At 61.6% G+C, this 23402-nt stretch overlaps 4 protein-coding genes across 17 annotated transcripts in view; 2 read left to right on the forward strand and 2 right to left on the reverse strand.

Annotated features, from left to right (window-relative positions):
- Positions 1-406: 406 nt before the first annotated feature.
- Positions 407-12670, reverse strand: TACC3 (transforming acidic coiled-coil containing protein 3). Of its 6 annotated transcripts, none has more exons than XM_045056685.1 (16): positions 12524-12670; positions 10467-10629; positions 10169-10311; positions 8523-9455; positions 7246-7321; positions 6992-7097; positions 5274-5326; positions 4867-4970; positions 4465-4663; positions 4144-4260; positions 3412-3488; positions 3291-3334; positions 2587-2747; positions 1213-1319; positions 943-1063; positions 407-629 (listed from the first exon to the last, which is right to left on the reverse strand). In XM_045056685.1, the coding sequence occupies exons 1-16, from the start codon at positions 12535-12537 to the stop codon at positions 564-566; spliced, it is 2484 nt and encodes an 827-aa protein (XP_044912620.1). In that variant the 5' UTR covers positions 12538-12670; the 3' UTR covers positions 407-563. The 6 variants fall into 6 exon arrangements, with proteins under 6 accessions (XP_044912620.1, XP_044912619.1, XP_023109253.2 ...); XM_045056684.1 differs by having other exon boundaries at positions 6992-7145; XM_023253485.2 differs by having other exon boundaries at positions 4465-4552; positions 6992-7145; positions 12524-12669.
- On the forward strand, positions 10510-18506 carry TMEM129 (transmembrane protein 129, E3 ubiquitin ligase). Of its 4 annotated transcripts, none has more exons than XM_019829859.3 (4): positions 10510-10733; positions 15469-15943; positions 16629-16788; positions 16920-18506. In XM_019829859.3, exons 1-4 carry the CDS (start codon positions 10715-10717, stop codon positions 17166-17168), a joined length of 903 nt encoding a protein of 300 aa, XP_019685418.1. In that variant the 5' UTR covers positions 10510-10714; the 3' UTR covers positions 17169-18506. The 4 variants fall into 4 exon arrangements, 3 of the variants coding, with proteins under 3 accessions (XP_019685418.1, XP_019685420.1, XP_003985585.1); XR_006597280.1 differs by lacking the exon at positions 10510-10733 and adding an exon at positions 12800-13487 and having other exon boundaries at positions 16559-16788; positions 16920-17061; XM_003985536.6 differs by lacking the exon at positions 10510-10733 and adding an exon at positions 13089-13487.
- Positions 18507-18513: 7 nt separating this feature from the next.
- LOC111560238 (zinc finger CCHC domain-containing protein 3-like) lies at positions 18514-19687 on the reverse strand. Its single transcript, XM_045056690.1, has 2 exons — positions 19227-19687; positions 18514-19000 (listed from the first exon to the last, which is right to left on the reverse strand). The coding sequence occupies exons 1-2, from the start codon at positions 19437-19439 to the stop codon at positions 18908-18910; spliced, it is 306 nt and encodes a 101-aa protein (XP_044912625.1). The 5' UTR covers positions 19440-19687; the 3' UTR covers positions 18514-18907.
- Positions 19502-23402, forward strand: part of SLBP (stem-loop binding protein) — a 77436-nt gene continuing 73535 nt past the window's right edge. For all 6 annotated transcript variants that reach the window (XM_023253526.2, XM_023253528.2, XM_045056689.1 and 3 more), the window contains exons 1-2: positions 19502-19629; positions 19753-19869. In XM_023253526.2, the coding sequence (XP_023109294.1) occupies positions 19571-19629; positions 19753-19869 (176 nt within the window). In that variant the 5' untranslated portion in view covers positions 19502-19570. The remainder of the gene's footprint in view (positions 19630-19752; positions 19870-23402) is intronic.

Here is a 23402-nt window from a genome sequence, read left to right on the forward strand (position 1 = left end):
GGGTGGGGGTGGGGTGTCCAGGAGGCGGCGCTCGCAGAACCGGCCCACGGGGGCCGTGGGCTCCAGCCCAGGAAACCTGCCTTCTAGCAGATGTCTGTCAACTGCACTAGAGTGCCCGTGACCCCTGGCCAGAGTTCCATCCGCAGGGACAGCAGTCTCGCAAGGGACACAGGCTGACCGTCACCCAGGCTGTCGACAGTTTGCTTTTCCACACGAGAACCTTCGTCCGTTTGGGTTCTGACCTGTGGTCGCGAGGTGGACACTCAGTCCCCCGTGGGGACCATGGGAACCGAGTGGCCACGTGGAGGAGAAGGCAGGGTCGCGGGGGCAGCAGTGCGGGGTGGGGTCAGCCTCCAGCCGAAGCCAGAACCCTGCAATGTCATCAAAACCAGAGCAACTCCGACACTTGAACCGAAGGGAAACTTTATTAGTCTTCTTGTTAAAGCAATCTAATTTAAAAACGAGCCGAAGTGAAGAAAAAAGAAAGAACACGACACCTTCCACAGACAGACAGACAGACGGACAGACAGACGGGGCAGGGGTGCTGGGAAGGGGCCTCCTGGTCAGATCTTCTCCATCTTGGAAATGAGGTCATCACAGATTCGGGTCAGTTCCTCGTTTTCCTTAGTCTGAAGGAGAAAAACAAATAAACAGGGGTTTGACTTTTTTAATATAAAGATTTTAGTGTCCACATCTAACGTAGAGCTTGAGCTCGCGACCCAAGATCGAGAGTCACGTGCTCCACTGCCACTGCCCAAGCCGGCCGGACGGCCCGGATCCCTGGGTTCTACACGATTCCCGGGAGTAGACCACGGGGCCTAGAACTAGAAGGCCCAGTGCTAGAAGGGACTGGCGACCGGCCCCTGCTACGGGGCAGGTCCCCAAGCCAGGAGGGTCCCTCCCTTCACGTCCCACCCAGGGGCCGGGGCCCCGGGTGCTCGCCTTCTGCTCAACCGTCTTCTCCAGTGACTGGACGCGCGTCTGCTCCTTCCTCAGGCTGGCCTGGAAGGCCAAGGCCTCCGCCTGGGCCTTGCTGCGCACCTGGGCGATCTCCTCGTTGGCGCTGGAGACGCAGAGGGCGGGGCTGAGATGGTCAAGGACCGGGGACCGGGGACCGGGGACCGGGGGAGCTGGAGGGTCTCCCTCCCCAGGCTGGCCGGACTTTTCTCCACCCATTCCCAGCCCCGCTGGGCCCCTCCTGCCACCACTCACCGCTGGAGTTTCTCCTCCGCGTGGGCCTTCAGGGCCTGGTACCGCTGGGCCTCCTTTTCAATCCTCGCTATGTAATCCTCCACGCATCTCTTCAGCGACTCTTCGTTCTTGAAAGAATGAGCAGACGGGAACCGCTAACTCTGTTGGAGCCCGTCAGGCCTGGCTTTTGGGGGATCCCGGGTCAGGTGTGGATGCGCCCACGACCAAGGGGCTCTGGGGTGTTAACACAATAGCTCTGACAAGGCAGGCTGCGTGGACACAGCAGCAGGCCTCCCCTCCCGGCTTCCGTGGCCGCCCACGGCCCCCCTACCCACCCCCTTCAGCCTGCCCGGCGCGCAGAGCCCACGGGTACGGCCCCGTCTCTCCGCTGACCACGGGCGGACACCAGGACACGCGGACAGGGCTGTCTACCTAAGGGCCGCGTGGGGACAGCCGTGCGGCCAGTCTTCTGCCTGGTTTCAGGCAACGACAGAACCCACAGATGAGGAGCAGGGGTGTGGCCAGGGGTGCGGTCAGGGGGAAGGCTAGAGGCTGAGGCCCCATGCCCCCGGGGTCCCACGCCGTCCCCTGGCCCCATGTTTAAGAACAGCGTTAGCTCCTAAACCGTCTCCCGGTCGTAGAAGGTTCTCTGCCGGCTCCCTCCACGCAAGGCGTATGGCCCGACGGCTCTCGGGTCCCCCCCTGCGTCAGGCTGCCTTCCCCCCCCCCGGCCAGCTATCTTTCAAGGAGTTTCAAGCTTTAAGGACTTTCTTCTGCACAGCAGGAACACCACCAGCTGCCCCAGAGTCATGGTGAGACAGCGCGAGCTCGGCCTGGTCCCCGTCCTCCAGGGCCCTTCAAGTCCCCACTCCTCACGGCAACAGGCCCTGCCTTTCAGCTCTCTGTGTGGCTGGCTCCCTCCTGCCCGGCAGGTGGCACCTTCCAAGCCCCGTCCGGCCCTCCTCAGGGGCCTCGGGCTACCCCTCCCACCCCCGGCACAGGCCGGTCCCAGCATCTCGCAGTCACCGGGCCATCCCTCTACCACGCGGGAGCCTCCCTCTGCCCTCCTGCAGGCCCACCGTGCCCAATGGGCCAGGCCCTCCTCCAGAAGGCAGCCGCCTACTCCTTGGGGCCCATGGGGCTCTGCCTCCAGTCTGGGCCCCTCGGCGCCCCTGCTCACGTGCCCGCACGTCCCTAGGCACACGGTGGACTCCCCCACCTGGGCCCCCCGGTGAGGAAAGACATAGCCCGGCGCCCAGCCGAGTTATCTTTGTGGAGAGACTGCAGCTTCCTGGACAAGGTCAGGACGCAGGACAGGCCTGGTCGGGGGCTGACCACAGCCCCCCAGGGACCCTCTGGGGGAGGACAGGCACATGCCTGCTCGCCGCCACCTACCGTGCGGTACCCCTCGATCACCTCCTTCTGTTTCTCGAACCGCTTGAACAGGTCAGAGAAAGACTTTTCCATGGAGCTCAGGTCTGCAGTCAGCTGCTCTTTCTCCTTCAGAATCTTCTCGATCTCAGCTTTTGCGAGTTCCTTCTGTTTCTGAGCCTCCTCTTGAGAAAAGAGGGAGGGGCACTGGGGATCAGAGGAGCACAGGCGAGGGCAAGCAGGGGTGGAGGGGTGGAGGGGTGGAGGGGTGGAGAGGCGGGTGACCCCACCCATGGTCCCGCTAGTGACTGGGCGACGGGGCCCCTCTCTGAGGTGACCTTCCAGAGCAGGGCCTGGGGGGGCACAAGCGCCCGGCAACAGCCATTGCCTCCACAGCAGCCGCGGGTCAGGCGACAGTAACCTAGGGCCCCACGGAGCCTGCAGCCACCGGTCTGTCCCCACTGTCCCCACTGCCGGGGAGGGCGGGGCGGGGGGGCTCCACGGGGCTCAAGACTCTGCCCCGGGTGAAGACTGGTGCCCCCTCCGAGCCCCGCCTGACACACAGCCCCCTGAGGGTGCAGGGGCAGACTGCAGAGACAGCGCCCAGGGCGGCGTGCTGCCCTGATGCCTGCAGGGGCCCCAGGTACCCGCCCAGGGTCTGGCCCGTTTTGGGGCTGACCAGCACCAGGCCCGCGGTACCGCCGGGGCTGCAAGGTGCCAGCACTCACCCATCGCCTGGTACACGATCCCCTCGAACCCGTCCATTATCTTCCTGCGGGGAGAACAGACGTGCCTGTGGCGGGCCGCAGTGGGTACCCCGAGCTGCGCGGAGCCGGCCACGGGCCTTACCCCATTTCCAGGTTTTTCGCGTGGAGCGTCTCACACCTGCTCCTGAGCAGCACGTTCTCCTGTCGTGCGGCTTCCACCTGCACAGACCACACGGCAGGTGGTGAGGGGTGAGGGGTGAGGGGTGAGGGGTGAGGGGTGAGGGGTGAGGGGTGAGGGGGGATGGGTGAGGGGGGATGGGCGGTGGAGAGCCCTGCAGGGGCGAGGCCAGCTGGTACCCAGGGAGAGCACAAGTCCCCTGGGGGCATCGTCTGTCAGAGATGGGCGGGTCCCCCTTGGTGGGCAGGCACATAGCACGGGTCCCCGCGGCCCCCGGGAAGTATGCCTGTTTGTGGGGGATGCCTCCCACTATAGGCGAGACTGGGAGAGCAGCCAGCAGAAGGGATGGGGCCAGCTCCGAGCAGGGCCAGGGGGCCAGGGGGCCAGAGGACTGGACGGGACGCTGCCCCCATCTGGGCCCCGCACGCAGGCCTCCCAGCAGAGGCCTGGCTAAATACTGCCCAGGGGACGGTGGGGGCAGCGAGGGGACTCGGGGGCTCAAGGTCCAGCGGTCCTGCTTTACGACCCCTGGGGTGGCTCAAAGCAGTGCCCTCGGAGGACACCTTAGACCCTCCGTGTGCAAACAGGTGCTCTGTGAGATGCCGGGTGGGAACACGGGAGCCCCAGCAAGCCGACACCCACGACCCTCCCTGCAGCCGCACGAGGGGAGCCGGCCGCCCCACGCCTCGTCCTCACCGCCGCGTCCATGTCCTTCTGGCTATACTGTGGCACCTCCACGATGGAGCCCACGATGGGGCCCGTGGGCAGCAGGGGACCCCCAGGCCCGAAGATGCACGGAGGGGCATCCAGCACCTGCGGGGGTGGGGAGAGGGGACACGGCAGCTGGGCCGCATGCTCTGACACGCACCTCCAGCTCTACCCTGCCATCGGGGGAGAGGCCCGCAGAGGCCGGGGGCCTCTGGTGCCGCACGGCGACCAAGGGGCCCTCGCCGCCCCCTCCCCACCCGCCCAGCATGAAGTCAGGCCCTCGACAAGATGCATTCGTGCGTCACTTACGGCAGCGCCCGGGGCTCCTAGGAAGTCCAGGTCCAGCAGCTTCGCCTCGGGCAGGCTTCCCGAGGACGGCGCAGCCACGTCCTGTGCGCTGAGACCCCACAAGGGAAGGTAATCGCACCTGTTTCCCCCAAAGCCCAGAGAAGAACCGTCCTCGGGTTCGTGGGTCGCACGGCCGGTTGCAAGTGCTCGGGCTCGGCCTCTTGACGGGCACGGGGACGCGGGCACCGCACAGACACGGGACGGAGAGGGCGCCCGAGCGCCCACAGAGCCTCATGAGCAAGGCCCCCCGGCCGTCCCGCCCGCACCTGGCGGCTCCCGAGGCCGAGCCACAGTGTCCCCACTCGGTCCGGAAACCTCCCCTGCTGCACGGAGCCCACGGCCACGGTGGGGGGCGGGGGCTACCTGCTGGCGTCCGGGGCCGCGGGCACCGGTCTCTGAGGGCTGTCCTTCAGGAGCGGGTCAAACTTGAGGTACAGGGACTGTTTCCTCAGGGCTGACTCCTTAAACTGAAGGGACGGGCACGTCAGCGGGGTTGCAGAGGTCCCCGACAGGGGGACCACAGCACACCAGGAGCCGCCACCTCCCGGGCGGAGTTCACGTCCACACCGGGGCCCGAGACGGGGCCCCGACGGGCCACCGGGAGACCCGCGCGGCCGTCACAACACCGGCCCCGCATCCCGGGAAGGTGCGGAGGCCGCCGGTGCTCGAGCGCGAGGACCCGCTGACCTCGGGGGTGCGACAGTGGCACAGGGCCGCTCTGGGAGAGCCGCGCTCGGGGAGAGGCTGCCGGGGCGGTGCCGGGGACTCACCGAGGAACTCCCGAACTGCTCCAGATAGTCCACGTCGGCCCCCGTGCCTAGAACTGAGAGGCGGTGCGTCGTCGGGGCGGGCCGCCCGGGCCGTGACCCTCCCCCACCACCCCTGCGGCCGGGAGCGACCACCCTTCACGTTGAAGCGGGGTTCCTGGCCTCTAACGGCGCTTGGGGCCACGTCACGCCGTGGGGCTGTCCTGTGTGCCGCAGGGAACAGAGTGGCAGCTCTCCAGGCAGGACAACCCGGGGTTCCCAAGGGACCGGACCGCCCAAGTCGGGAACTGCTCTCTAGAACCACTGTCCAGACTCCTGGAGTTCCTGAGGACATCCCCCCGTCCTTAAAAAGCCTAAGGACGCCTCACACCACATGGATTAACCCACATGAATCGAAAACCCAAACAGAACAACGCGAAAGCCTTAGGAAGCCGGTGGGCAAATCCTCACAGTGTTGGATTTGACCATGGTTTCCTAGACCTCAGGCCAAAAGCACCAATAACAAAAGAAAAAACAGGTAGATCAGACTTCCAGGTCAACGTTTGTGCTTTAAGGACCGAGAAAGAAAAGACAACCCCCAGAAAGAACATTCTCCAAGCCCTAGATCTCACAGGAAATGCTTAGTGGGGACAGGTTTGAAACCCTGACTGGGTAACAAAGAGGAACACTCCAGGAAGACAACAGAGTACCCAGCAGGCCTTCCACAAAACCTGTGAGGGGACGTGAAGAGATGCTGGTCCCCAGGGAGGCGCGAGGTGGCGCCTCACCACCCCCAGGACGGTGGGCATCGAAGTCCGAGACGCGCAGGTACTGACGGGGACCCCCAAACACCGCGGCTGTACGGTCGCCAAATGGTGCCGCCCCTCTGGAAAGCCACCCGGCGGTGGCCCCGGCACTTTCACACACTGCGACCCCGGACCCGGACCCCTTCCAGGTTTACGCCCAAGAGAGGCGGAAAGCTGACGTCCACACGAATCCGTGTACACGGATGTTCGCGGCAGCCTTCTACCAGCCGTCCAGAGCAAACGGCCCACGCGGCCACCGGCCGTTGAGTGCTTTGCAAGCGTGGTCCATCCACACAGTGGAACGATCTCGGCCGTGACAAGGGTGCGCTGACACCCACTACAACGTGGATGAACCTTGAGAACGTTACGTTCGGTGAAAGGAACCAGACACAAGACCCCGCGTCACGGGGCTCCAGGGTCCCTGTGGGGACGCGGGCCTGCCCTAGCCGAGCCTGTCCGCGGTTTCGGGACCCCCGTACGGTGAGGACCCTCGATCATCCTGCCACAGACGAGCCCTACGTGCCACTGCCAGTCTTCCCTCTGCCCGGAGGTTAAGCAACCGAAATGGAGACCCCAGCAGGTGGTGTCACGTCTACTAGGGCAACTCGATCCCACCCGTGTTGAAACTTCAGAGCTTCCGGTACATCAGCCTGGGTGCTCTGTCCTAACAGCAACTCTGCAACCCTGTGAATCCGCACAGAACCTCCTGCGTGACTCCCGCCTACTCCCCTGAGCCTCCGACCTCCGTTCCTAGAAGTCCTTTGGGTTTGCGGCTGTGCCCCGAGAACGACCACCTTCTGCTCAACCCGAAGCCCTTGCATGGATCACTTAAAGCCCAGGAAGAGAGCTGCCGGGAAGCCGCCGCCAGGTACAGGCACGGACGGAACGGCAGGCCGCCAGCAGGGACAGACCAGTGACCGGGGACAACGTACGTACCCTCAGCGGGGTCTCGGAAGTGCTCCTCATCCAGGTCCGAGGGGGGCTCCGGCCCGTGCGGAGGAGGGGGCGGTGCTGACGCACTGGCACGGCCCGCGGCTCCCTCCTGGAAGGAGGATGGCTCCGTGGGGGCACCCTGGGGCAGCCGAAGGTCCTGCACGGGACCCCTGCGTCACCCAGTCTTGTCTGGGCACTGTGTCCCACCCGGCCCCCGTATGAACGTGATGACGGCACGCACGTGCACGCGGCCCTACCTCGCCCCCTGCGCCCGGGGTCCCTGCCGCGGTCTGCGTCACGGGTATGTCATCTGCTGAGGCCGAAGGCACCTGCCTGAAGAGATGGGGTCAGCCGGGCCTGCACCCCTGTCCCCCCACCAGCCAGGTGCAGGGGTGAGGCCTACAGCCCGGCCCACCTCAACTGCACAAGAACCACAAACCTCAAAGGACACTCGGGCCAGGAGCTCCAGGGCTGTTTCAACTCAAAAAGCAAACCCCAAGCCTTCATTTTTCACTAGGAAACTGGCAAAACACACTGGAGGGAGGGGAAGTGGGTGCTGGGGCCGGGAGGCCCTCCCGGTGTGGTTCCAACACCTGGCAGGTAGGGTGCACGTGCCAGAGGGGCAGTCCCCGGATGCCCACCAAGGCCGTGTGTACAAGTGTGGGGGCCGGGCACCAGCTAAGCTTCTCTCGGGGACCCAGCACTTGGTGGCCACTCAGCAGCCGTCCCCAGAGAGTGCGAGAGAGCATGAAACACCACCCCAAGTGTGGATGGCCACTCCACCGGCTTTGGAAGTAGACAGAACTTGTTAGAAATCTTTCTAGGTTTCCAGGTTCATTACAGATAATGCTCTTAAGAAAGCACAAAGACTTGGGGGGAAAAAAAGTGCCTGGTTGGCTTTGTCAGTCGAACATCTGACTCTTGACTTCCATTGGGCTCTGCCCTGAGTGTGATGCCTACTTAAGAGATTCTCTCTGCCCTTCTCCTCCTCTGCTTGTGCACACGCTCTAAAATTAAAAAAAAAAGGGGCGCCTGGGTGGCGCCGTCGGTTAAGCGTCCGACTTCAGCCAGGTCACGATCTCGCGGTCCGTGAGTTCGAGCCCCACGTCGGGCTCTGGGCTGATGGCTCAGAGCCTGGAGCCTGTTTCCGATTCTGTGTCTCCCTCTCTCTCTGCCCCTCCCCCGTTCATGCTCTGTCTCTCTCTGTCCCAAAAATAAAATAAAACGTTGACAAAAAAAATTAAAAAAAAAAATTGAAAAAAACAAAAAAGTAGCACAAGAGTTGCCCACACCCCTGTGGAGTGGACAGAACGGGGCACCGCTGTGCACTCCCCTGTGATCTTTCACCAGCCATCTAAGGTGGCCGTGAGCCCCCTCCTCAGTCTCAGGACCCACGACCGGCAGCTGCCTTGTGCAGCCTATGTATGCTCCGAGGCCCCTCCTCGGGGGCACGAGTAAGTGGCATCTCTGGCCTGGGGTCCTCTGGTGTGCTGAGTGACCAGCCACCCCACCGCCACCACCACCAAGTACTCACTGGCTCAGGGGGCAGTGCCCTGTGGCCTCCAGGCCGGCCTGCGGCTGCTTGGTCACAGTCGCTGCGGGCCTGCTCTGGGGGCACTCTGGGGGTAGGGTCTCTCCTCCACTTTCAAATGGGTTAAAGTTCGGGTCATCCAGCTTGCTCCAATCCAGGTCGTAAGACCCCCGGGGGAGGGGAACGGGCCCCTCACCTGCCTCCTCGGGTGCCTTTTCCTGCCTCGGCTCTGGTATCCTAGAGGGAGGTTTCAGGCTGGGTCCCTTCCCCGCTTTCCCTCTGCTGACGGCATTGGCAGACAAATCAAATTCTAGCCCTGTGGGCCCGCGCCTCCAAGAGGCAGCCTGCTGGCCGTCGGCTTCTTCCTTCTGAGGACTTGGGGATGTGGCCCCTCCAGCGTTCAGGGGGCCGTCCAGGATGGTGTTCCCAGGACCAGAAGTGTCTTCAGGGCCAGCGGGGGCCTCGCCAGGCAGGTCTTCGAGGGGCCCTTCTCCACCTGCTCCTTTGAGGAGAGTAGCAGGGGGCAAAGTAGCCCCGGCTGAGGAAGCAGGGACCCGGCTGGAGCTTTCTCTGGCAGCCCCACGAGGACCTTCCGTTCTGTCCTCGAGAGCCATCTGGGAAGGGTCTTCTAGGATTTCTGAGGTGGATATAATACTTTCCTCGAAGAAACAAGAACACGCATTTTCCTCCAAGGCTTGCTCAGGGCTCCCAGACGTTTGTCCTAGAGATGCCACTTGATTTTCAAGACTTTCTGGCATCTGGGGAGAGCTTGAGGGACCCAGGCTGGCCAGGGGAGCAGAGGTGGGTCCACTGGAATACGGCCTATCTTCAGAGGCTGGTCTCACATCCCCTGGAGGCAGGCTGGCATTGCCCATCAATGGTTTCTGGACAATTCCATTGGTCATTTTGGTGTCAACTTCCTTGGTGAACTGTTGGCTTTTTAGAAACAAACTTAGTTAACGCTAAGGAACCTGTGAGCTCTGTCACTAGATTTTAGTAAGAAAACATGAGCTAAAGACAAGAAAAGAATGTTTAGTCGATCTTCTTCCTGGGATTAACTTTCTCAAGCGTTTCCTCGTAAGTCAACACTGCCGGGCCAACTAGGTCACATGGGTTTCTGAGAGACGTAGACAAACGAATAGTCACAGTTAAGGTTTTCTGTGCTAGCCTATCTTCCCTGTTCAGCCGGGACCACTAGCTACATAGTCAGGGACAGGGCACAGGTGGATCAAGGTTTTTCACTGCAGAGAAAGGCAAGGTCGAGAACTCTGCCCGCAGACACAGCAGGGTTTGACAGCGAGAGTGTCCAAGCGGGCGTGCAAGCAGAGAGGTGACCAGGGGGGTGTGAAACCAGGAAGAAGCCAGAGTGTCCTTCCTTAAAGATGCGATCAGACCCTTCATGAAAGAAAAGCCCAGGCCGATTTGCTGGCGAAGGCATAGGAAGGGAGCAGACACGAAACCTGACCTTATCCTAAGCGTTTCATTGTCTGCTTTTCTACTAACAAATGACTCCCGCCGCGAGCGCGCTGGGCACCGCACTGCACACGCTTAGAGAGGAAACCAGGAGGAACTCGACCAGACAGAATGTTCCTGCCGCGTCTGCTGGAGTGGTTGCGAACGGCAGCACGCCAAGCAGCACCGACACTTACTTCTGTTTCTGGGCCCAGTTTTGGTGAGAATTTTCCAGCCCAACAGTGTCCTCCAGAGCAAAAGGAGCCTCGGGCTTGCTGCTCATGCCAGGACTCAAGATGCGGTGCGTCTGTGGGTCTCGCAGAGGAGTCTGAAAAGTCACCTGTTGGGGAAGGAGGAGACCCGTTCAACAGCTGGCGTCTTCACCACTCTGCCGGCAGTGCCCCCCCGCCCCCCCTGACGTGCCCAGGAGAACGAGTCCCAGGGTGGCCTAACATGTGACACACGGTAGACGTGACGCAGGCAAAACGTGCTTACTTTCGTAGCTTTGACTACGCTCTTGGGTGGCACATTTTCTTTCTGGGACAGACGAAGCACAGATAATCTTCCGGTAGGTTCTGGTGGCGAAAACAGGAACTCACAGTTTTCTGCACTTTTGTCACCAGTGACGTTTTCATCGTTGCAGATCTGCAGACTCATCCTGGAAAAGCAAACAGTGCGTGTCAGCGTGAGAGCTGTGTGGTCCGGATGAACAGACACGACAACGAGCTAGCCCTGCAAGGCAGATGTCCCCTTCCTGTGCAGGTGGGTCACATCTCAGGCAGCACATCTTCTGCCAGGCAGTCCTCGTACTGCGTCAGGGGACTTGCCGCCTCCCAAGACAAAGAGCTAGAGGGGCCTTCGGCCTGCAGCGCAAAGAGGAAGAGTCGGGTTTTCAAAACAACTTGGGTTTTGTGGGTAAAAGTCAGAAGACGGGTGTGCTGGCCTCTTAGAAACCTGGGTCTCCCCTCAGGCCTCTGCTGAAGGCACCGAGGCCGCAGCACAGCTGGAGAAGGCTGCCAAGCTAGCAGAAAACAGGAAAGCAGAGGGGTGCTGTGACTTCTCTTCCACCACAGGCTGGGAATTGGGGGTACACCAGGGCCAAGGCCCAGAGGAAGAGCGGGACGAGGCAGCGACCAGCAAGGTGAAGAATTACTTGGTAGGGGTTGAGGATCTTCTACATTGAGACTTGGGAGTCTAGAGACATGCACCAGGGACCTCCACTGAGGCCCAGGGGGCTCTAGAACAGTCCCACTCCGCCCTCCCAGGGTCCTCATGATGGCTACCAGCATCACACTCCCAACCCGGGAGTCACAGGAGGACCTAGCCAAGGGAACATCACAGGTGTTTTGCTGGAGGCTGCAGCTTGAAGAGCAAGGCCAGGGTGGCTGGAACAGAGGGAGCAAAGGTGGCCTGGAAAGAGGCAAGGTCAGGGTAACAAGATGCCCTGGAAGATGTGGGGATGGGGCCGTGTGTGTGGAGGTTGGGGAATGGGCAGGAGGGAAGCGCGGGGTCAGAAGCTCCTGCAGACGGTCAGGGGTGGAATGATAGGCTCTGGCTTGGCCAGCAGGCCCACGAGGCACTTGGGAGTGGGAGAGAAACAGGAGGCAAGGACGACTCAGGTCTTTGGGGAACAACTGGGGAAAGCAAGAAGGGGGCAGGATGGCTGTGGGGTGAATGAGGGAAGGGTCTAGAGGACACCTTTCCGGCATTCTCTCCCCTGAGGAAGGTGGCGAGACCTTGGCGGGGTCTGTCGGGTTTGGCTTCCGCTGACGATGGCAGCCGGGAGCAGAGGCCGCCAGCCCAGACGGCCTTGTGAGCTGAAGTGTGGGGCAGGAAACGGGTGGGGGGGGGGCGGAGCTGCGTTGAGCAGGTGGGGAGAATCGGCAACACCGGGAGGGCTGGAGCCTGGGTTTCTGCGGCAGGTGCAGCTGGAGTCAGCCATGGCTCCCAGGTGGGGTGTGGAGAAAGCAGCATGAAGCTGCCCCGCAGAGCCGGGAAGGGCTGGAGATTAGGAGCCCAGTCTCGGACACCACGCAGCGAGCCGGTGGTGTTAAGGGTGGGAGGTGCACATTTGCAAGGCACGCCTACCGGTGGTATTTGAGGCTGGACGAGGTCAGGGGGTGATGGGAGGGGAGGCCAGCGGACCAGACCGCGAAGGACCCTGACACATGGACCTCACAGAGGGCGACGAAGGAGCAGGGAGGCACCAGTAGGCAGGAGCCCACCAGGCGTCGGGAAGCGGGGAAGAAGTCAGCCAGCTCCACTCCCGGGCTGTGACCGGAGACCAACAGGACACGCGGGCTGCTAGGGGCCCCGGCAGGAAGGTGCCCCTGCAACGGCGGCCGTAAAAGCCGGCGGGCTGGGCTCAAGGGTGAAGGGGTGGCCGTGTGGACAGGGGACACGGGAGCCTCCGGAGAAGCCAGGGAGGGAGGAGGTCCTGTCAAGGGCGGGCGTAGCCCTGCTGTCGCGGAGTCGGGAGCCGGGGCGCGGGACCGGGGGAAGAGGCGGGGATGGAGCCCCAAGCCCAGGACCCCGCCGCCGCCGCCGCCTACCTGCCGGCGGCCATACAAAGCCGAAGGAGCGGGAGGCGCCGCCGAGTCCGGAACGCCGTCCGCCCGCCGCCGATTCAAATACCGACGGTTGGCGCCCGCGGCCAATCAGCGCGCGGCCGGGGGCGGGACGCACGGGGCGCCGGCGGCTCCACTTCCGGGGGCGGGGCACGCTGGGCGCCGGAAGCCGCCGGAATCGCGGCTCGTCTAGCTTGCGGAGGGGAAGGGAAGGGTTGCTGGCGGGCGGGGAGGTGACCCGGGCTCGCCGTCGCCCGGGGATCTCGGGTTCGGCTACGGACGCGTTTGGGTTCCGCGGAAAGGCCAGGGCATGACAGCCATTGGCCCAAGCCGCAGTTTCCCCAGTTGTAAAATGGGGCTAGCTGAAACACCGCCCCCAAGGCGGGTCGTGGGATAGAGCCAAACCCTCGCGAGGACTGTCGCGGACTCGCGACTTCGGGCTGTGCTGTGCAGGGCGCTGCAACTCCACTTCCCAGAGTGCCCCGCGGTGGACCTGGTGGCGGGACTCCATTCCCCAGGGGGCCCCGCGTCGACGTGACGTCTTCTAGAGCGTCCCACGCCGATCTGTGGGTGGGGACCCATGGCCCAGAATGCCCCGCGGGCGGGGATACCATCTCCCAGAGCGCCCCGCGCCGGCCGGCGCCCACCTGCCGGCGCCCACCGGCTCGGAGCTGTCGGGTCTGTTTCCCGTCGGGTGCTGCGGGCTTCTCTCCCTGACGGCTTCTTGGCGGCCGCGACAGCGCGATGGACAGCCCGGAGGTCACCTTCACGCTGGCCTACCTGGTGTTCGCCGTGTGCTTCGTGTTCACGCCCACTGAGTTCCACTCAGCCGGGCTCACGGTGCAGAACCTGCTGTCGGGCTGGCTGGGCAGCGAGGACGCCGCCTTTGTATCCTACCACTTGCGCCGCACGTCCGCCACGCTGCTGTGCCACTCGCTGCTGCCGCTCGGTGAGCAGGCCGGACCCTCCCCCAGAGAGTCCCCGGGGCGGGGCGCCGACCTGTGTCCCTCTTGGTGGACAGAAGTGGCCCCTCGGGCTCGCGGCCGAGTTCCGGGATCCCAGAGGTGGCTGGGCCGCGCGGGATTACCTCCCTGTGGAGAAGAGTCGGGGGAGAGTGAGCGGATCCCCGGTCGTCCCGAGCTGGGGAGAAACGGCTGACCCCGAGAGCCGAGGCTGTGGGCCGGCCGCCCCGTGCGCTCTGAGCCGGGCCTCTCGCGTCCGCTGCCCCCAGGAGTGGAGAGGAAGGTGCTGGCGGCAGCTGGTCGCTTGCAGGTGACGGAAGTGTAGGCTTAGAATACTAGCGGGGAGCATAGTGATGCTTCGCCCAGCCAGGGCAGGTCGTGAGCTATTACGTGAGGCGGTGAGATTCCAACGGAAGGTGGAAGTGAGAAGGAGGCAGAGATGGGTAACCCCATGGGGGTGTCACAGGTGCAAAGGGCGGGGGCAAGATGCTTACACGTTGCCCGGGGGTTGGGCTGGGCGGTGATCCAGGTGCTATCGGGCCTCTCCGAGGCTTGTTTGCCAACTGGTCGGACACCGGGAGTCGGCTGGAAAGCCGGTTGCTACCTGTGTGTGGGGGAGTTGTCTGGAGGATACAGAGCAGAAGCAGGTCTGGAAGGGCAGGTGGCTGGCTGGTAGGGGGCCCTGTCTATGGCTCTGTGGACTCCGGAGTTTCTAGCTGCCAGCAGGGCGCAGCAGCCTGGGCTAGATGTGGAGAGCCACCTGGAAGGGGCTGGGCTGAGGCCAGGCGTGAACAGGAGAGCTGCCTGCCTAATGGGGAAGGTGAGCAGAGGGGAGCCCATGGCAGGATGGAGACTGGGTCTTCGTGGTGAGCTGGTGGTCTCTATGACCAGCTTGGGCTCTCCACCTGCTGTCAGGGTAACTGTATGGCTTTCCCAGCCTGAGACCCCAGTACCCCCTTAGTACCCCTTAGTACCCCTGAGATGAGGAAAGTGCAGTTCAGAACTTGGGCTCCCGGGAGGGTCGTGGGTTGGATTTCTGCCCCGGGAACTAAGGACCCCCACAGTTTTCTGGAGTCCCTTTATCTACACCTTTCCTATGACCTGTGAGGAGCTGAGCCGTCACCATGCTGCAGACGGACAGAAACCAGAACTTGGGGAGCTGAGTGACTCATGCAGGTGGAGGAGATGATGCAGCCTGGCCTTGTGGCCAGTCCTGGAGTCTGTCTTTTAGGAACTTGTTTTGAAAAGCTTTGAAACGTTATTGTGTATTACCTGCTGCTACCTAGTAAGTTACCTTAAATGTAGTAACCTGAGCAACAGCAAACAGGTTACCATTATTTCTGGAACCTTAAGCGTGCCCACACAGCCCTTCACTATTTACTTTGTTTTGACATGCACATTGGCCCGGATCTGGCCTGCAGGGGCCCTGGAGCGTCCCCACGACTTTGTGCTGTGCGCCGTTATTCTTTGCTTACTGTTTGGCACAGGACATCTGTGCTCCGGGATGGGCCACGCTGTGATTTGCCTCCTCAGAAGGGGTGGGGTTGAGAGGCCAAGGTCCCACCCCTGGGAGGGCCAGTGTGCAGCTCTGCCATGGGGGGGGACACAAAATTCTCGTATTCGTTTTGGCATTTTTAGTTTTTCCTATTTCGGTAATTGTGTGCTACTTACGTAAAACTGAAGATGTAAATTAAAAATGTTTTTTCCTCGTTTATTTTACCGTTGTCATGGGCAAGGGTTGAACTGGGCCAGCCGTGCAGGCAGGTAAGTCTCGCCGGCCCTGGGGTACCATGGCCTGGCTGTGGGAGCCGACAGGGCAGAGGGCCAGGCCCGGGGCTGGGGCTGAGGGGAAGCACCCCTCCCCCCGGAGGTGCAGGGACAGCACTGTGGCCCTTGGTGGGCACTGGGAGGGGAGAACAATGGCTTGGCAGTCCCGATTTCTGCTGAGACCCTCCCCATCCTTTGTAGGGTACTACGTGGGCATGTGCTTTGCAGCTTCAGAAAAGCAACTCTACTCCCCCAGCCAGGCCCCGGAGACCTGGCGGCTCTTCCTCCTGCTGGCAGTGACCCTGCCCACCGTTGCCTGCACCCTGATCTACTACTGGTCCTGGGATCGGTGGGCCTGCCACCCACTGGCCCGCACCCTGGCCCTCTATGCCCTCCCGCAGTCAGGCTGGTGGGCCGTCGCCTCCTCCGTCAACACCGAGTTCCGGCGGATCGACAAGTTTGCCACAGGGGCACCTGGTGCTCGCGTGATTGTGACGGACACGTGGGTGATGAAGGTGACCACGTACCGTGTGCACGTGGCTCAGCAGCAGGATGTGCACCTGACCGTGACAGAATCGCAGCAGCACGAGCTCTCACCAGACTCCAACCTGCCTGTGCAGCTCCTTACCATCCACGTGGCCAGCACCAGCCCTGCTGTGCAGGCCTTCGACATCCGGTAGGTGTGCCTGTGGCTAGGGTGAAAGTGAGGCTGGTGCAGCCAGAGGCGGCCGGTGCCCGGGTTCCAGTCTAGCGCCTCTCTGGGAGGCCATGACGGATAGAGCGGGCTCTTCTGGCCACCGCTCCAGCGGGACCCTCCCTCCGGGCGCCTCACCCCCTCGCGCTCCCAGGTATTCTCTGCTGCTTTTTCCATGCACTCTGAGCCGCCTTCCACAGCTCTTTTCGGGGGAGCACACTGGGGACATGTGGGGGTGGTACAGGACCAAAGCTTGGTGGCTGCCTTGGCTCTGGGGCCCAAGCTGGGGTCTTCCCATCCCATTCAGGCTGCAGCCAGTCTGCCATCCCTCTCCTGGGACCCACTTTGGGCCTGACCCCGTTGAAGGTCAGGTGTTCTGTGTTTTGGCTGCAACACCCCCCCCCCCCTCGGTCCCTCTTTGCCCTTGGCTGCATCCCTTTGGGGCAGGTGGGTGGTGCTGGTTTTGTGGGCTCTGGCTTCAGGGCTGTCTTTGCTGGCTGGTCTTCATCAGGCAGCTGGGCTGTGTCTGAGCCCCCTGGCGTTCTGGGAGGTCGTGGGTGCCCTGTCACCCTAGAGGCGCCTTGGCATCCCCATTAGGAACGAAGCCCCGCCCTGCAGAAGGGCCTTGGTTCGACGGCCCCAGCCCAGCAGTCCCCACCTTGTGCAGGCTGAACTCCACGGAGTATGGCGAGCTGTGTGAGAAACTCCGCGCGCCCATCCGCAGTGCGGCCAACGTGGTCATCCGTCAGAGCCTGGGCGACCTGTTCCTGGAGACATTTGCTTCTCTGGTGGAGGTCAATCCGACCTACTCGGTTCCCAGCAGCCAGGTGAGGGCCGGGCGGGGTAGGTGGACTCCCACAGGCCAGGCCCCCTCGGGGCCGGGGGGTCGGGGGGGGGGGGGGTGGCCCCACAAGGCCGCGCGGCCACACTGCTGGTGACCCTCTGGGCCCGCCCACAGGAGCCGGAGGCCTGCATTGGTTGCATGCAGACGCGTGCCAGCGTGAAGCTGGTGAAGACCTGCCAGGAGGCGGACGAGGGCGAGTGCCAGCAGTGTTACTGTCGCCCCATGTGGTGTCTCACCTGCATGGGCAAGTGGTTCGCCAGCCGCCAGGACCCGCGGCGCCCTGACACCTGGCTCGCTAGCCGCGTGCCCTGCCCCACCTGCCGTGCTCGCTTCTGCATCCTGGACGTGTGCGCCGTGCGCTGAGCCGGCCGGCCGGGCGAGGGAGTGGCCTTGGGGACCCCACAGCCACCGCGAGGAGCAGCCAGGCCTGCAGGCCCGTTTGTGTTGTCAGCCAAGGGTTCTTTTTCCGGCATGACGTAGGAGGAGGGTTTTTGTTTAAAAAGGAGGTTTTCTGCTGCAGCTCTGGCAGTGACCGTGGGATGGGGCTTCTGTGCCTCTGCTTCCTTTGCTTCCTGTTTCACCAGGTGGGACAGGTGCTGGACACAGAATTCGGTGCGGTGTGGGGCCTGCTTCTGGAGCATTCTGAGGCCACCTGAGCTGTCTTCTGGGAGACCGGGAGTCTGCCCCTGTGGCTCTACCCTGAACCACTTGCCTTAATTTTATGCAGCGCACTTGCCTCTTAGTTACGTACCAGACCCAGGTTTATCTAAACTGGTTGCAGTCTGTCCTCCGGGCTCCCGTCTCCAAGCTGGCTGCTGGCCTTGTGGTGGTGTGCCTCCTCCGCACCCCACCAGGCTGCTCTGATGATCCGGGGGAGAGTCTGACGGTGCAGAGAGAGGCCTGGGGTGCAAGTCCAGGGTGAGAGCACTGTCTGGGGCTTCCTGGTGGCTGTTCCTGGATGGGGTGGCCCCTACCTGCTCCCTGCCTGGGGGAGATCCTGGGCTGCCTGTTAGAGGCTGGGTGAGGGGCTGGCTTCTCTCAACTCCCGCTCTTTAGTTGCATGCTTGTGGGGTTGCCTATCTCTTGGAGAGGCACGCACCTCCCTGCCTCCTGCTGCCCCCATGAGTCCAGGGAAAGGCTAAGCTTCAGACTCCTGGTTAGAGGGGGCACTGAGCTGAAGACACACACGGCGACGTCCTACGTCCAGGCAACAAGCTTGTTGGGACACAGCACAGGGCCGGCCAGTAGGGTCCTCCTGTGTCAGAAAGGGATGTGTGCCTCTTCCCAGTTTCTGGTGGCACAGTTGAGAGGGCAGTCCGGGGCCCAGCTCTGACAGATGTGGTTGCCGGAGGGGGTCCTCGCCTGGAGCCCTCACGTTCGTAGTCCTAAGCCCCCTAAGCCTGGCTGTTTTAAGCAGCGGTGATGGACCCAGCCGTTGGACTTGCCCAAGGCCACACCGGAACCCCAGGGATCTGGCAGTGGAGGTGGCTCAGTTTTGTGGACCCCCAGGGTACTCTGCAAATGAAGGCTGGCCATCAGAGGGGAGGACAAGCCTAGCCTCAGCCAGCCCAGTTTCCGGTGCTGCCAAAGGAGGGCTAGGTCAGGTTATTTTTATTACAAAAGAAACTTACTTAGTTTTATAAAGATAAACGTATTGTAGCTAAGCGATACGGTATTTAATAAAATGATAGTCTGAAAACATACCGACTTAAATGGAATATTTTGTTTTTCTTGATGTTTGAACTGGTAACGGGGAGAAGCCAGCTGAGAAGGAGCAGCACTGTGCCCACTTCAACGTACCCATTTTTGCTTAAAATGAGAAGGGAGGCAGGCGCTGTAGGAACCTTACCCTCCGTTTTTCCCGTTGCAGGCCAGGGTCTCAAGAAGTCCGTTTCCAGGGCTCCCAAGGGGGTGGGCCCAGCAGTTCTGGGCAGGGGGTTGTGGCCAGGGCCCTTGGGGTCAGCGTGCAGGCACTCTAGATGTAGGGGCCCCCGCGGGAACGCTGTGGTGGCCCAAGGGCGTGGGTCCTGGGTGAGGCCTCCAAGCGCAGGGGTCGGGGTCATGGAGGGCCCGTGGAGCACGGAGGGGGGGGAGGGGGAGGGTCAGAGAGCCGGAGGCGGCGCTGAAAGCGGCGGAAGTAAACTGCGCAGCGGGGAGGACTGCCGGGGGCCAGCGGCGCCGGGCCGGTGCGGCGGCTGTGGGCCGAGACCGCAGCGTCAGCGCAGCCTCCCTTTCCGGGTTCCCGTTTCCCGCCAGCGCAGAGACCGCCCCCGCGGGGCCGACCAATCAGAGACCCGCCGCCTGCCCGCACCCCCTCCCCCCCTGGAGCGCCCGCGTCGCGCGCGCGCCCCAATCTCCCGCCAAGACCCCCTTCCCCCGCCCGCGGAGGCGCGGCCGCTCCAATTCTAGGAGGGGGGCAACCTTTCTTCGGGCCTCTCCTCGTCCACTCGGACGGCGTCGGTCCGCCGCCTCCCCGAAGGCAACGTCGGGGCTGCGGGCCGGCGGCGCCCCGCCCAGGGTCGGGCAGCCCGCGGAGCGGGTTCTGCCGTCTGGACTCCCCCGCCCGCCCGGGCCCGATGGTCTCGCCCGACGCGGCGCGCGCGGGAGCTCGGAGGGGCGGGGCCGCCGGCGCATAAAGGCGGTTGGGGGCGGGGCGCGCGCGCAGAGCTTGTCAGCGCCGGCGCGGGAACGGTCGCGGCTGCCGGCCCCCGACCCCCGCCCGAGGACGCAGCCCGGCGCCACAGTACCCCGCCGCTGCGCTCGATATGGCCTGCCGGCCGCGAAGCCCCTCCGGCTGCGGGAGCCGCCGCGACGGCGACGCCAGGTGAGGCGGGCCGCGCGTCCCGGGGCGTTCCGGGCGGGCCGGGCCGGGCCGGGGCGGGCGGCGGGGGGCTCGAGGCCGCTCCCACCCCGCCCCCCCCCCACCGACGCGGCCTCTCGTCCGCAGCCCGCCGCCCCCCGCGAGGTGGAGCCTCGGACGGAAGCGCAGAGCCGACGGGAGGCGCAGGAAGCCCGAGGACGCCGAGGGCCCCGCGAAGCCGCCGGGAGACTGCAGACCCGACAGGTGGGCCCGGGCCCCAGCGGGCTGCTTGAGGCTCCTGGGGTCCCCGTCCTGATTGGTTAAGGCGCCTGGGGGGACTCTGTCCTGACTGCCCAAGGTACCTGGGGTCCCCCCGTCCCGACTGGTTAAGGCTCCCGGGTTCCCCGTCCTGGCTGGTTATTGAGTACCTCGGGGTTACCGCCCTGATCCGCTCGTGGTGTCTGTGCCTCGCATTAGATGATTATTTAAGGGGCTTGTGGTTTTGGACTCTGATTAATTAGGGTGCTCGGGGAGGGGGGGGGCGGTCACAGCTCTTTGAGTGGTCGCGCTGCCAAGTCCTACGACACTTGGGTAGTCACGGCGAGTGAGGGTCACTGCACCTGGCTAGTCATGTCATCTCTGGCGTAGCGCCTGACTAGTTCTAGTGAAGGCAGCTGTTGCCCCAAACGTTGGGTTAAGGTGCCCGCATTTTCATTATCTGTGTGAAGCACCCTGTGTCACGTGACCGAGGTAGGTGACGTTCCCACAGGACCTCCGGTGATAAGTGTCAACAAAACGGGTCTCAGCCTCAGCCAGCGAGCCTTCCTGTGTTTCAGGGACACTGGGAAGCTTTTAGCACGTTTCAGTGCAGCTGGTTAGGTTGGGTCTCAGAAGACTCAGCTTAGAGAAGTTGGGCGGCGCACCGCAGTGAAAACGGCGTAGGTGCCAGGCCGCAGACCGAGATTTGAGTTCCAGATCCTTGTTGCTTTTTAAGTTTTATTTATTTAGAAAGTTTTTTTTTCTTTTAGTGTTTATTTATTTTTGAGACAGAGACAGAGCATGAATGGGGGAGGGGCAGAGAGAGAGGGAGACACAGAATCCGAAGCAGGCTCCAGGCTCTGAACTGTCAGCACAGAACCCGAGGCGGGGCTCGAACTCACGGACTGTGAGATCATGACCTGAGCTGAAGTCGGCCGCTCAACCGACTGAGCCACCCGGGCGCCCCAAGTTTTATTTATTTTTGAGAGAGAGAGAGAGTGCGTGCATGTGAGTGCAAGTGGGGGAGGGGCAGAGACGTGAGGGGGACAGAGGATCTCTGCACTGACAGCAGAGAGCTCAACTCGGGGCTTGAACTCAAGACCTGTGAGATCACGACCTGAACCAGAGTCTGCACCTCTAGATTCCTCCTCCTCTTCTTCCTCCTCCTCCTCTTTTTTTCGGGCGCGTTTTTTATTCTCTGGAACATCAAATTCCTTCCTTCGTCCCTAGACCCTTGTTTTCATTCTGATGACTCCAGGTATTTTCTCTCTGAATGAGCCTTTGCTGCAGCATTCACGTGAGTTGTTTCTAGAGCGCGTTGTGTGCTGGGGAGGTTAGGACACCTCGGAAGCCACGCTTTCATTTTCCTTGTGCTTGTACTCTGATGCGGGTGGCTCAGCTGGTCAGGGTATTTCAGAGGGATGGGGTGTGGGTGGAGACAAGGCAGGGACGAGGGCTAGGGTGCTCTTGAGAGGCCACAGGGAAGGAAGGCCTTTGTTGGGTTACCTCTGTGTGGTGATGGGACAAACCGGCCCACAAGGATCCGTGTGCCAAGGCCCCCCCCCGCCCCACCCCCCGGGTGGGGATGCGTTTGGCCTGTTTGGAGCCTGAATGGAGGGGGACAAGGTGGGCGGGCTGTTAGGTTGAGGTGGAAGGGGATGGTGAAAAATAAAGATGGGAAGAAATATGTGGTTGACGTTCTACTTTTTAAAATCTAATTTTATTAAAAAAATTTTTTTTTGATGTTTGTTTCTGAGAGAGAGAGAGAGAGAGAGAGAGAGAGACCATGTAAGCAGGGGAGGAGCAGAGAGAGAGGGAGGGAGACATGGAATCCAAAGCAGGCTCCAGGCCCGGAGCTGTCAGCACAGAGCCCGACGTGGGGCTCGAACTCACGGACTGCGAGATCATGACCTGAGCTGATGTCGGACGCTTAACCGACTGAGCCACCCAGGCACCCCTCACATTTGACTTTTTAAGGCAGGATTCCTGATGTTTGCTGATGGGTTGGGTGCAGAGAGGGGTCTAGGATGACTCCAGTGTTAGCTGTGAACGCCTTTGTTTCTTGTGGAACCGTGTGCTGAGGTGAGGAGGTTGTGGGTAGAGCAGAGCTGGCATGGGGGGGAGTCCATAGTCAGGCCGAAGCTTCTCCCATGAGCAAGAGAAGGTGTCAGGAAGGTATTGAGACCCGAGGGTGTGGATGGGGAGGCCACGCACGTTTTGCAGAAGTGTGAGTTCTATGCCTTTTAGAGACTTAGGACTAGAAGAGATACTTGGGAAGGGGTCTTGAGTGTGGGAGAGGCCCTGGACAGGGCTGGAGTGGATGTGAACAGAAGCTGTCAGACATCGTTGAGGTCAGGGTCTGAGTCCTCCAGTGGTCTCCCATTTAGCTGAGGACGAAATGTTAGATCCTTACGTTGCCTTAAAAGTCTTTGGTGTCCCTGTGGGTTCCCCTGTAGCTCATTAGCCACGTGGGCCTCCTTATTCATCTAACGTGGCAGAAATGCCCTTGTGTCTGCCGTTGGCAGTGCTTTTCTCCCCAGTCCGCCATGGTGAGGAGCAGGGAGTGCATACAGGTGCCTGCAGTAGCTCTGTCGCGGGATGTGAGAAGTTCCTGTGGAGGGAGGTTAGCTTACTGTGTAAAATAGGCTTCGTTTTCTGTTCCAGCACCTTCCCAAAAAACGTGTTTGTTCTGAGATAGGATAGGTTGGTGACTATGATGTACTTAATCTGAAAAATAGGCTTGGGGTGCCTGGGTGGCTGAGTCGGTTGAGCATCCGACTTCGGCTCAGGTCATGATCTTGCCATTCGTGGGTTCGAGCCCCGCGTCGGGCTCTATGCTGACAGCTGGGAGCCTGGAGCCTGCTCTGTCTCCTCTCTCTGCCCCTCCCCCACTTGTGTTCTGTCTCTCTATCTCAAAAATAAATAAACGTCAAAAAAAAAATAAGAGGCTTCAGTTCTGCAAGAGGCATTTTCTTTTCTACAAAAATAGGTGATGTAGCAAAAGGTCATTTGTAAGCACCCTTTAAAAGTTCAGGAAACTGCCATGGTGGAGACCTGAACCCCTTGATAGACTAGTGAGAAGTCCATGTCCAGCTCTGGACAATCCCCCCATTTGATTCTTCTCTGTGTCTGGGATACGGTTACTGAGTCACATTAACTTTTGGTTCATTAATTTGACTTCAGACACTGCCACGCATTTTTAGATTCTGGAAATTTTCTTTTAGAAATCTAATTTTAGTTTTTCTAGGTGAGGAAACCGTAAGAGAATAAACGATAATTGCGCAAAGAGATTATTCACTTGTTACCGCAGTTGCGCTTCCAAAGCACGCCGTTTGGTTTGCAGCTCAGGTACTGAAGGCTGCTTAGAGTTGCAGCTGAAGTTCGTGTCCAGCTTGGCTTCGCCCGTGGTGGCCAGTAGAAAAAAATCAGTTCATGTCTAATCTACAGATGATGGACATACCAGCAATTCTGACTGCCAGATTTCAAATTCCCTAATTTGACCAAAGATTTAACTTGGCTGAAGGTTTCCTTGATCTCTA

The sequence above is a fragment of the Felis catus genome, chromosome B1 (genome assembly GCF_018350175.1).
Source record: "Felis catus isolate Fca126 chromosome B1, F.catus_Fca126_mat1.0, whole genome shotgun sequence".
NCBI lineage: Eukaryota > Metazoa > Chordata > Mammalia > Carnivora > Felidae > Felis > Felis catus.